This window comes from Thalassophryne amazonica, chromosome 23 (genome assembly GCF_902500255.1).
Source record: "Thalassophryne amazonica chromosome 23, fThaAma1.1, whole genome shotgun sequence".
Lineage (NCBI taxonomy): Eukaryota > Metazoa > Chordata > Actinopteri > Batrachoidiformes > Batrachoididae > Thalassophryne > Thalassophryne amazonica.
In genome coordinates, this window is record NC_047125.1 from 31,342,152 (window position 1) to 31,354,933 (window position 12,782).

At 40.3% G+C, this 12,782-nt stretch overlaps 1 protein-coding gene across 1 annotated transcript in view; it reads left to right on the plus strand.

Annotated features, from left to right (window-relative positions):
- LOC117504586 (adenylate cyclase type 2-like) overlaps positions 1-11,706 on the plus strand; it is a 48,102-nt gene extending 36,396 nt beyond the window's left edge. Inside the window, exons 14-25 of the mRNA XM_034164066.1 lie at positions 1,391-1,488; positions 1,732-1,816; positions 2,440-2,577; positions 2,830-2,907; positions 4,171-4,352; positions 7,358-7,442; positions 7,547-7,705; positions 7,979-8,125; positions 9,264-9,365; positions 9,593-9,707; positions 9,854-9,978; positions 10,756-11,706. Of these exons, the coding sequence (XP_034019957.1) occupies positions 1,391-1,488; positions 1,732-1,816; positions 2,440-2,577; positions 2,830-2,907; positions 4,171-4,352; positions 7,358-7,442; positions 7,547-7,705; positions 7,979-8,125; positions 9,264-9,365; positions 9,593-9,707; positions 9,854-9,978; positions 10,756-10,890 (1,449 nt within the window). The 3' untranslated portion in view covers positions 10,891-11,706. The remainder of the gene's footprint in view (positions 1-1,390; positions 1,489-1,731; positions 1,817-2,439; positions 2,578-2,829; positions 2,908-4,170; positions 4,353-7,357; positions 7,443-7,546; positions 7,706-7,978; positions 8,126-9,263; positions 9,366-9,592; positions 9,708-9,853; positions 9,979-10,755) is intronic.
- The last annotated feature ends 1,076 nt before the right edge of the window (positions 11,707-12,782 follow it).

Consider the following 12,782-nt stretch of genomic DNA (forward strand, 5'->3'; position numbering starts at 1 on the left):
TAGGGTCAATGTCATGGCCTGCAAATAGTCCGGATCTTAATCCAATTGAAAATCTTTGGTGGAAGTTGAAGAAAATGGTCCATGACAAGGCTCCAACCTGCAAAACTGATCTGGCAACAGCAATCAGAGAAAGTTGGAGCCAGATTGATGAAGAGTACTGTTTGTCACTCATTAAGTCCATGCCTCAGAGACTGCAAGCTGTTATAAAAGCCAGAGGTGGTGCAACAAAATACTAGTGATGTGTTGGAGCGTTCTTTTGTTTTTCATGATTCCATAATTTTTTCCTCAGAATTGAGTGATTCCATATTTTTTTCCCTCTGCTTGGTCAAAAAAAAGTAACCGTTACTGACTGCCAGAATTTTTTTTCCTGATTTCTTATAGTGTTTCTTAAAGCCAGAAAGTTGCCATTTCAAATGACTTTAGTTTTGTGTCATTTCTGTGATCTGCTTTTTTTCTACAAAATTAAACAACTGAATGAACATCCTCCGAGGCCGGTGAGTCCATAATTTTTGCCAGGGGTTGTATGCAAAGTCAAATTCTTGTCTTTGGGCAACTGCCAAAAGTTGTTTCCATTGCAATCATTCACTGGAATTTAACAGGCTAGTGGCTGTAAACCACCAGTGCTGTAAATATAGCACCACTCGAAGTGTCTGAGTGCTGATGATGGCAGTATATTTTGGCATGGCTTTGCATGCCAGGCAGTGCAAAGCATGCTAGCCATTCTAGAATTGTTAGCAATCTGTGACAACAAGTAGGCTAAATGTGTATCCCATTAAGTGTGAAACTTTTTCATTGATTAGACAATTTTAAAACTTGATAGTTAGCCTTACCTTAGCCTAGCTGTACTCCTCATTGCTCTTCTGGCTGTCCCTCAAAGTGCAAACAAGTGGCATGCCAAGTAGAGTAAAGATTTTCTCTCTTTATTAAAGAGCATAGTCTTCCAGTTTGAGAGCATGCTTTATTAATTTTGCTGGTTCTCTAAGATTCTAAAACATTCACCTCATTCAGATCATCTTCTTTTTCTTGATTTACAGTGGCTGCCATTCATCTTAATGGTGCATTGCGGCCACCTTCTGTTCCATAGTGTAAATCAGACAGGACGTCATTTAGATCAGTACACAAGAGCAGCTCATTATGCATGTAGACGGTGCTGTAGATGGATTTTTTTTTTGACAGAAGTCACTTTGAAATATAAATCACAGGACCACCCAAACCATTTAAAAAAAAAAAAAAACTCCTGAATTGTACTTCAAAAAAATATCTCCTCTCCCCCCAATTTTCCAGAACCGCCTCTGCTTATGTTTGCAAAATGTATAACTGCCATCAAGCTACAGAATGTCCCCTCCAATAGTCTGATTGTTACGTCTTATCTGCTGTCTGTTTACAACAGTTCCGCATTTCAGAGGTTAAGGGTTTGCACCACTCCATAAGCTGCATCGCTCTGATCTTCGTAACTCTTTTCATCGTGCAGATGCTTGTCTCTCTAAAGTGAGTCACATTTCTGTCACACTCACACACTTTTCAGCTCTTCCTTTTTATGCTGGGAAATTCCCTTCAGCAGAGGATGTGTGTGATTCCCCCGGACTCAAAAACCTCTGCAATAAAACCGTTGCTTAATTCAAGTCTGCACGCTCGCTCAGTGTCTGCTCGAAAATCCACACACAGATGTATCCTAGTGTGCTCACTCACTGGTCTGCATAAATTAAGAATATCTTGCTTTGCTTCAAACAGGAACTTAGAATTGGCGCTGTCCTACGGCGCCACCTTCCCTGTGCTGGTGCTGCTCCTGTCTGTTGCTTTCACCGGATACTTGGAGGTAAATACCAACCAAGTGACAGGCCACTCAGATCCATTTTCATTTTAGAGGAACCAAATTCAATTTGGTTTCAGTCTCAGTCAGTATCCCTATCAAGGCATCAGCGACCTCACAGTGACCTTGTGTCTTTAAGTGTAGATTTTAGATTTTCTTGAGAAATGTGACAAATATTCTTGGTAGGATTTATCATTTTTGCAGTGTACAGTAGTCAAGTTACAAGGAGCGTGTGACCTGCTGACTTTGGGAAACAAAGATGCCTAACTGTTTGATCTCTTGAAACATTGCTCTGGTGGTCATGTTTGAGATGGAGGGAGCTAAAGCTTACGTTCAAAGTGAGGGACAGATGAATGCTTCAATTTAGAACTGAAATACTCTTGTATATTTCTAAATTTGTGGACAGAAAAGCAAACAAATGATGCCTTGTGGTCAAAAGTCAAGGTCAAACTTTTGTCCCAGTGCAAATAGGAGGAAATTTTCTTCAAAGTCTTTATTTATTTACATTGACTTATTTTGGAGGGTGGGGGAATCAAATGAGCATTGTTCCTACATGATGATGATGGGGATTTGAAGTAAGTGTGTGTAGATGGTTCTGACTTTTGTATGAATTGTGTGTGTTTGTGTAGCGGTGGCGTTCTAAGATGCCACAGGCTCTCCAGTGGATTTCGGGCGTGTCTCGGGGTCTCTCCACCATTGTGGTCGTGCGGGTCTTTGTGGTCATTCTCAGTGTGCTCATCACCCTGCTTATGGCCATCCTCAACTTTGTGAGTCATTCTGCTCTCATTCCCATCATGTACACATACGTTTTTGTTTCACAGCCCATACACTCAAAAAAACAAAAAAAAAAAAAAAAAAACTCATTGACTTCATGTATTTATTGGATGGAAATTCTGCACAAAATTTGAGTTTATCCCATGTGTAGGTTTTTGTTTTTTTGATTTTGTTCTTTTTTTTTTTGTTTTGGAGTGTGCCATGTTCTCAGTAAGTTTTTCCTTTTTTCCGCTTTGTTTCTTTAGTTTTTCTTACCAGGAAACAACTGCGCCGCTGTCGCTAACAGGACGGAGCTGGAGAGTCTCAGACTTTACACCGTACCTGTGAGTAAACCTGCAGACTCATCAAAACTCATCTTTTGTTGTTATTGATTTGATTCGATTAGCTAGAACTTTATTGATCCCTTGGGAAGACTCCCTCTGGGAAATTGAGGTTCCAGCAGCATTGTATGACAGCACACAGGGCAAGAAGCACACAGAGTATCAAAAGTGAAAGTAAAAAAGAAAAACATCCATCCATCCATCCATTTTCTTCCGCTTTATCCGGAGTCTCTGACTGCATTTATATTGCGCTTTTCCATCTGCATCAGACGCTCAAAGTGCTTTACAATTATGCCTCACATTCACACCGACACACAAACACACCGACATCAGGCTGCTGCCATGCACACCAGGAGCAACTAGGGGATTAAGGACCTTGCCCAAGGGCCCTTAGTCATTTTCCGGTCAGGCTGGGGTTTGACCAGAGGATCCTCTGGTCTCAAGCCCGATGCTTAACCACTAGACCATCATCTCCCTAACTATCCATTCAAAAGCAATTTTGTGGCTGACCTTCATTGATGTACCAAGTTCAGTGGAAACCAACCAAAGCACCTGCAATGAGTAGACCAACAAACAGAAGTAGAGACATGACCTTGACCCCAATGATTGACCTTTGGTGAATTTGACTTCATGGGCAATTTTTGAACCCATGTCCATATGTGTGCCAAGTTTGCTGCAAGTTGCAGTAAAAAAAAAAAAAAATGAACCTTTGATCCAAACAGTTGACCTTTGGCAAATTTGATGTCACCTGGGCAGTTCCAGAACCCACTTATATATGTGCAGCATGTTTGTGGTTTAAAAAAAAATTAAAAAATTATTATTTTGTACTGTGACCCTGTGACCTCTGTTTGGGGAACAAACAGACACACAAACCAAATTTTTGACCTTTGATCCTGTTGACCTTGACCAAAACAACCCCTTTAAGGTATAGTCTGGGTTCAACCTACATGCACGTTGTAGGTTTGCTGGAATGTGGTCCAGGCTCCTCGGGGGAATAGTGGAACAAACAAACGTTTCTCTTATTTAAGAGTACGGTGATTTTTCAAATCCCAGTTGCATCAGTTTGTTTGTGCAAACCAGAGGAAGTATTTCCGGCGGGAGCTTTCATATGGACCACTGTGCAACAAATCACCAACTCGGAACTTTTGAATGTTTGTGGTGGCAAAATCTCCTCTCGGAGTTTTTACAGTCGCTGATATATTTGTAGCTTTATGAATTTCTGTCTGACTGTGACGTTGAACCATTTCTCATCTCTCAAACATCCAGTACTACCTGTACTGCTGCTTGCTGGCCATGCTCGGAGTGATCGTGTTCGTCAGGACATGTTTGTCAGTCAAGGCGCTGCTGCTCACCCTGGCGGTTGTGGTGTACCTCGCCCTCTTCCTCCACGTTTATGAAGCCAGATCGCACTGCCTCGTCGACCTCCTCTACAACTCCAGTAACTCCAAGTGAGTTCCGCACGGGTCACCAGGGGCAGTTTTGAAACATCAACAGCAAGCAGGATGATTTAGATTAAACTCTCTCCCTCATTATGAAACAGTTAACGTTCTCAGTGTTCTAACGATCTAGGTTAACTATCAACATTCTCACAGAGCGTCTTCTGCTAGACTTTTTTTTGTAAGAAAAACAGGATTTAACTAGAAGCACTCAGAGAGTGCAAACCTCTGCCAAGGCCATGGGGTCACTGACGCCATAACATCTACACGTCGTGGAATCATTGAACCTAAAAAAGTCTAACAATGATGTTTGCTCTGTAGTAAAAAAAGTTTCATCTGCTGTGACTGGATAGCATGTATCCTTAGCGCTTGGCATCACAGTTTATTGCAACTTGCACCTTTCCCAGAAGCTACTGTCATCTGAGCACTGATACTGATATTGCATGTGCTTATAGACAAAAACAAATGAGACAAAATTAAATTTATTATTCAACTAAACTGCAAATATATGAATTTTTTAACATTTATGAAACACTTCTCTAAACAAGGCCATAGGGTCACTGACCCTAAAGAGATTCCCTCCTTGGCACAGTGATCTGTTTCTTTTTGTCTCTTTCTCTAAAATTGTACATAATAATCATTAGATTATTAATATATAAACAAAAATCCATCCATCCATCCATTTTCTTCCGCTTTATCCGGAGTCGGGTCGCGGGGGCAGCAGCTCAAGCAAAGCCGCCCAGACCTCCCGATCCACACACACCTCACCCAGCTCCTCCGGGGGAACCCCAAGGTGTTCCCAAGCCAGCCGAGAGATGTAGTCCCTCCAGCATGTCCTGGGTCTTCCCCGGGCCTCCTCCCAATGGGATGTGCCCGGAACACCTCTCCAGCGAGGCGTCCAGGGGGCATCTGGAAAAGATGCCCGAGCCACCTCAACTGACTCCCTTCGACATGGAGGAGCAGCGGCTCGACTCCGAGCTCCTCCCGAGTGACCGAGCTCCTCACCCTATCTCTAAGGGAGCGCCCAGCCACCCTGTGGAGGAAACTCATCTCGGCCGCTTGTACTCGCGATCTCGTTCTTTTGGTCATGAGCCAAATCTCATGACCATAGGTGAGGATCGGAACGTAGATCGATCGGTAAATCGAGAGCTTTGCCCCCCTACTCAGCTCTCTCTTCACCACGACGGTCCGATACAACGACCACATCACTGCAGATGCTGCACCGATCCGTCTATCGATCTCACGCTCCATCCGTCCCTCACTCGTGAGCAAGACCATGAGATACTTAAACTCCTCCACTTGAGGCAAGGACACAAGTGGAGGAGTTTAAGTATCTCGTATTTAAGTATTTAAGTTTAAGTATATAAACAAAAATAAATTTAAGAAATATTACAATTTGAAAACAAATGCACCCAAACATGATGACAGCTGCAACTGCTTAATGCTAACTTTTAACATTGAAAATGCCATAGACATGCTAACGTGTTAGCATCGGGATCCGGATCGGGATCCGGATCACCACTAAAATTTAATCACTTATTCCTCTTGTCATTTCAACCACTCCACAAAATTTCATCAAAATCCGTTCAAAACTTTTTGAGTTATCCTGCTGATAGCCAGACAAAAACAAACGCGACCGAAAACATAACCTCCTTGGCGGAGGTAATAATTCTGTGTTATGTTACGTGCAACGTGCATGAATGTTTGCACACTTATCTCCTCATATTCCACTCAACCACATTCACTCATTCATTTCATTGTCTGGCTTGCTCAGCTGAGGTTTTAGGTTCTTGGACTTTTGTCCAGATTGTAATTCTTGTGTGCAGTTCCAGCTCTGCATTATTAATTCAGTAGATGGAGACCTGCGGGTTCCGAACCCATTCACTCTGACACACAAGAGCCTCTTTTCCGAGACGTCATGTCACGGAAAGAAAGAACAGTGACGTGGATTAACTTTGACTCAGGTGTACTATTTTGAGACTTCAGCCTTTATCACAACCACTGATGAGGTGAAATAATGTTTCATAACTAAGTTGTGATATTTAGAGTACGTATAAAACAAATTATAAATGCAGGCTGTGTGTTCGGTATCCTCTGATACATTTAAATCTGACAACATTTTTCACCTTAGACTCCACAAAAAGTTTTACTGTCCTCTACACAGACACAGATGAGGGAGATTAGTTCTAGTCTGTGGGCTGGAAGGTTGGTTACTTCCACCCAGGGTGACGAAAGGTTTGATATGGCATTTTGGTCACCTTTCTAAAAGGACTTGAAAAAGTATGATGGCCATGCCAGGCTGGCAGCTTTAGGCAGGTAGGGGTAATTGCTCCACTCATACTGAAAAGTAGACCACATTATCATGAAGATTCCAAAGAAGTATTGTTTGTACTGTCTGTGAGTGAATGTCATGGAGTGATGAGGCAAAAAGAGCAAAAAAATGATGACAAAATTCAATTTCACTTCGTACAGGGGTCAAAAGGGCCAAAATGTCATATCAAAGTTTTGCCACCCTGGGTGGTAGTGACGCGCCCACTTTCAGGGGGCCTGGCCCCAAGATCCAATAATCTCTTCTCTCCTCCATCAATCAGTGGAGTGAAATAAAAGTTAAAGTCACTTTTGTACAATCGTAAGCATATTTAAATGCTGTGAGCAATCTAAACATCGCTTATGATTTATTTGTTGGTGAGAAATGTGAACTGGAAAAATAAGCAGAGGAAATTGGTTTGTGGCAGAGATGTGTGGGAGTTACAAATTCACCGTACACTCACAAGAGCATTTTCCAACTTCCCTTTGTGTGGTCTTTATTAAAAAATCTAACAAAGATGGAATATGTTACTGTGGGGATCAACATTTGTTTTCCGAGTTTTCCGGAGTTTGCCGTTGTCTTGAACGCATTGTCAGTATGTGTTCAGCATCACGGACAGCTGCCTCAGGAAGTGCATAGAAAAATTAGTAATTTGTGGAAATTGCTCTTAGCTCTTAAAGTATGGCACTATGTGATTGTGTTTCTCTAGGCCCGGTGTTCTGAAGGACCCTCAAATCATGTCCGGTTTCTGGCTGGTTGTCTTTTACATCGTTTGCCTCATACTGGCCAGACAGGTTTGTGCGGCAACAATTATGTTCCGAGTTGTCCAAGGTAACTTGTTTTCCTGAAAGTTAGCCTTTTGGATTGTGTTTTAGGTATTTTATTTTGAATCTTTCAGGACGAATTGGGTTGCCGTGTCGACTTCCTGCTGGAGCATTGCTTCCAGTCGGAGAGAGAAGAGATGGAGACAATGGAGAATGTCAACAGGCTCCTCCTTCAGAATGTCCTGCCGCTTCACGTTGCGTCCGTCTTCATAGGCAAGAGTGTTGGCAACCAGGTAAAGTAAAAACCCGCCACACGCTCATTACCCAACTGCATGTGTCAATCTCTACAGTGTCATGACTGTGCTAAACTCTTAGACGTACTGCAAAATCCTTTGAGGCTTCTGTGAAATATAATAACGCTGTTTTCAAGAATGAAGTGGAGGAAAACTGCCACATATAGATAATTGCTGAGATGTTCAGAATTGTTACATGAACAGCTTTCTGACTTCTTGAACAACTTCCTGAAATGCTACGATGTCTTCTGATAATGACGTCTTTTGTTTCAGGATCTCTACAGTCAGTCATATGAGTGTGTGTGCGTGATGTTTGCCTCAGTGCCTCAGTTCAAGGAGTTCTACAGTGAGAGCAGCGAAAACAGGGACGGCCTGGAGTGTTTGCGCTTCCTCAACGAGATTATCGCCGACTTCGATGAGGTATGACGAAAGTGACACGGTTTGTCAGATTGTCAGAGTGAGGGGGTTTGGAAGGCGGGTGTTAAAGTAGGTACTTTGAGCCACCTTAAAGAAAAGCACATGTGTCCTCATCAGATGTTCCTCTCCATTGAAATAAAAGTGACAAGAATTAGTGTTTAAAACAGCAAAAGATGCACTCAGGTTGATAACTGAGGGAGATCTGTGAGTTCCACAGAAGATAAGTAGAATTTCAAGTTTTCAGAGAGCTGTAAAAGCTAAAGTACATAATTATACACCCTGCATAATTATATATATTAAAAAATTCTGTGTGTGTGTGTGTGTGTATTATGTGTACTGAAAAAAGAAAAATATCTAAATAAATTGCTTTATTTGGGGACATACAATTGAAGTAAGTTTGTCTAAATTTACAATTTGGTCTAAATTTACGTATTTAAAAATGTTGCAACATTTAAAGCCTACAGGTTCTATTTAAAAAAAAAATAATTTTTTTAAATGAGATCTTAAAAAACAGTGGGCTCCTCCAGATGTTCCCAGTTCACCCAAACTATCTGTTTGGGCTTACTAGGTCTGTTTAAAGTCCTCCCCCATCAACTCCTCCTCCAACTCACCACCAGATGGTGATCAGTTGACAGCTCTGCCCCTCTCTTCACCCAACAATCCACACATGCGGCCTCAGATCAGATGATACGATCACAAAATCTATCGACCTTCGGCCTAGGGTGCTCTGGTACCATGTGCACTAATGAGCATCCTTATGTTTGAACATGGTGTTTGTTGTGGACCGTTCATGACTCGCAGATGTCCAACAACAAATGACCACTTGGGTTTAGATCAGGGAGGTCGTTCCTGTTAATCACGCCTCTCCAGGTGTCTCTGTCTTTGCCCACGTGTGCGTTGAAGTCCCCCAGTAGAGCCTCAAGCAGGACTCCATTCAGGGACTCCAAGACGGCCGAATACTCCAAACTGCAAACGTTCAAAGAGTCCAGAGAATTCATGGTCTTACATAGGAAAGATTTTGGGCAGCTGTCCTCCAAATCATAACTAAAACAAACATGAGATGGTTTAAGAAGTTTTCCTTACTCTTTTATTCAGCACTTAATTTTAAAGTAACATGTCAGTCTTTGTCTTCTGTTGGCAGCTTCTCTCAAAACCAAAATTCAGTTCAGTGGAGAAGATTAAGACCATCGGCAGTACGTACATGGCCGCTGCAGGGCTGACACACTCGGAGGAGAGTAGAAAGGTTTGTTCAGATCATCAGTGATGCCTCGTGGATAAATCTGTCCTTCGATTGTTTATTGTTTAAAATGAATGAGATTAAAATCAAAGGGCAGTTAGGAATTAGAATTTCAGGGTTTGTTTTTTGGGGGGGGGTTTTTCTTTGATGAGGGGAAATTACTTGTCAGATGTACTCTTGCTGCTGTCTGTGAAGACTTGATTGGAAAATATATGCTATGGCGCCCCCTACAGAAATATGAGATGTCCTACAGCCATGTGCGAGCCATGGTGGAGTTTGCCATCGCTCTGATGGCCAAACTGGAGCTCATCAACACGCACTCTTTCAACAGCTTCAAACTGAGGATCGGTGAGTTTTTCTGCTAGTTGTGACAGCATGAAGTCAGACACAAAACAGATCAACAACTAACCGATCCAAGAAACTTCATAACATGTACAGAAAGGAACAACACACAATTTGTTGTAGTTTTGTTGTTCACCCTCATTTAACTGCAGGAATAAACCACGGCCCGGTGATCGCAGGCGTCATTGGAGCTCATAAACCCCAGTATGATATCTGGGGGAACACTGTTAATGTGGCCAGCAGGATGGACAGTACGGGAGTTCTGGACAAGATACAGGTAAGAGAAAAGAAATATCTTGTTTAATCTAAATGCATCAAACTAAAGAATCAAAAATCTGTGATGCTGCTGTTTCAACAGAATTTTTTTTTTAGAAGTATAAAATTATTTATTTTGAGTACTTTATAATTTGGATTTTAGAGTACACAGCATCCCCTTGGACCACAACTTACAACTACATACGTCAAAAAACATACAAGGATTCACTCTGCTGAGCTGTTCCTTGATTGCAGTGGTAATGGACAGGTTGAGGGACAAGATCAGGCAGGAGTCTCCGTGGACTATGATGTTTGCAGATGTCATTGTAATCTGCAGTGAGAGTAAGGAGCAGGTTGAGCTTGGAGAAGCGGGGGTATGCTCTGGAAAGGAGGGGAATGAAAGTTAGTAGGAGCAAGGCAGAGAAGGATGAGGTTCTAAAGTGTAGACGCGATGAAGATTGATGAGTTTAAATGCTTGGGATGAACAAAGTCAGGGAGAGTGTGGTAGAGAAGTGAAGAAGAGCAGCAGAAGGGTGTTTTTTTTGTCATCTGTAAGAGCTCATGGAGCGACCTCAGTATAATGACCAAGGAATCTTCTCAAAATACTTCAACAATAAAATGAGCTGGAATTTTGCAGTATAGCACAGAAATAAAGTAAATTTTGTCATTTTCGTGGAAAACTGAAAGTGACTGTGCCTTTAAATTGAAAATGTCACAGTGCAGGATGGACAGACGGACTGACAGACGGATGGTGATGTTAAAAAAAATGTCACTGTCTCTTCTTCCTCTTTGTTGCCAGGTGACGGAGGAGACGGCCCAGGTGGTCGAGAGTGTGGGATTCAGTGTCACTCTCAGAGGAGTGGTCAACGTAAAGGGCAAAGGGAATCTGACCACCTACTTCATCAACAAGGAGCAGTCATCTCCTCAGTTCTGACCACTGCAGTGCAGACTGGTTCGTAGCCAACACGACAAAACTTAAAAGATGGCATCAGCACAAGCCTTTGCACGGCTCATTACAGCTAATGAGGAGCTGCCTTTGTCTTTGGGATAAGATACAACTCAAAGCCCTGACTGGTCAAATAAAGACATGACACTTTGCAAACTGAAAGCAGAAATCTTTCAGCTGATTGGACCTTTTCGAGGCAGATCACCTGTGTTTGCACCATGTTCTGTTATTCTGCCCACCTGCTGTTTGGGCGTCAAATCTCCATCACACACGTTCCAGAGTTTTCAATAAAATGATCTCTAATGAAAAGTGTGTGTTCAAAACAGGGTTTTGACAAAAACAACTTCAATTTTGATCTTGTTTTCCACCACAAATGACCTTTTTCTATCTGCTGAACAGTAAAAATGTGTTTCGGTGTTGATGGAGCTTCACTTCCAAACAGCATTTATGTCTTTTTTTATTTTTTTATTTTTTTTACTTTTCAGTGTTTCAACTTTGTGTTAGAATTTTAATGAGTAGATCATTTTCTTTACTTGAAGCATATTTATGGTACTGATTGTAGTATTTTAAAACTTTTCTGTTCACATTTATCTAACAATATGTTATGTAAAAACCTATTTGCACATTTTTTAAATGTACTTCTGAATTCAGTAGTGCACACTACACCACATACTACATTTTTTTAATGGATGGGTGTCAGTTTGATGTGTTGAGAATTGTGACCACAGAAAGAGTTGGAGTGCCTCTATGTAGATATACATATTTTTCTATTGTATTTATAATCTAATAAATAAATTGCCACTATTTGTTAGTTTGTGCATGAATGCATCCTGCATGATGAATATGTGCCAAAACTGGGTGTCATAATAATAAAAAGAAGACATTATGTCTGACGTTACATGACAAAACTAATGAAAATAATTTTGACACTGTGATGAGATCATATTTTTATAGTATGTTTTTGCATGAAAATACATTAATTTTGGTAAAATGTGTGGACAGTATGCTTTGAATAATGGGGAACTAATTTTACTTTAAATGGGTAAATTAGCATTTAAATACAATTTCTCATCTTCAACCATTTATCGGGGATCGGGTCGCTGAGTAGATACAATTTATGCAGTGTATTTGAAAATAAAGGTCTCTTGTAATGCAGTATGTCAAATAAATGACAATGTAATACAGTATTAAAGGAAAGCTGCTATAAATAAAAAATAATTTACTATTTTTCCAGTTGAAAATGCAAAATTATTATATATATATATATATATATATATATATATATATATATATATATATATATATATATATATATACATATATATATATATACACACACACACACACACACACACACACACACATATATATATATACATTTCCTGGAACGATCGTCAGTGATTTTTTTCCAAACTTAATTTTTCAGTGTTGCATTGTGATGGTTTCTTTAATTAAAAAAAAAAAAAATTGTTTTGCAAAAGGAAAGTTTGGACATCACAAATTTAATTTTTTTGAGAAAAAATTTGAACATTCTGAAAATAAACAAAATACAATAAAAATTCCAATTTGTAGAGTGCCTCAACCCTTTGCACACTACTGTGCATAAACTAACTGATGTATTTTTTCGAAAATGTATTTTGGTCAAAGCATTTGTCTTTTTTTTTTTTTTTTTTTTTTACTAGTTATTGTTGCAGTATTTAAGAAGAATAAAAAAACTCATTTAAGTTACTGTGTTTGAAAATGGCTCCATTTTTTTGAGCTTCACTGTACATTGCATATATATATATATATATATATATATATATATATATATATATATATATATACACATACTCAACAAAAATATAAACGCAACACTTTTGGTTTTGCTCCCATTTTGT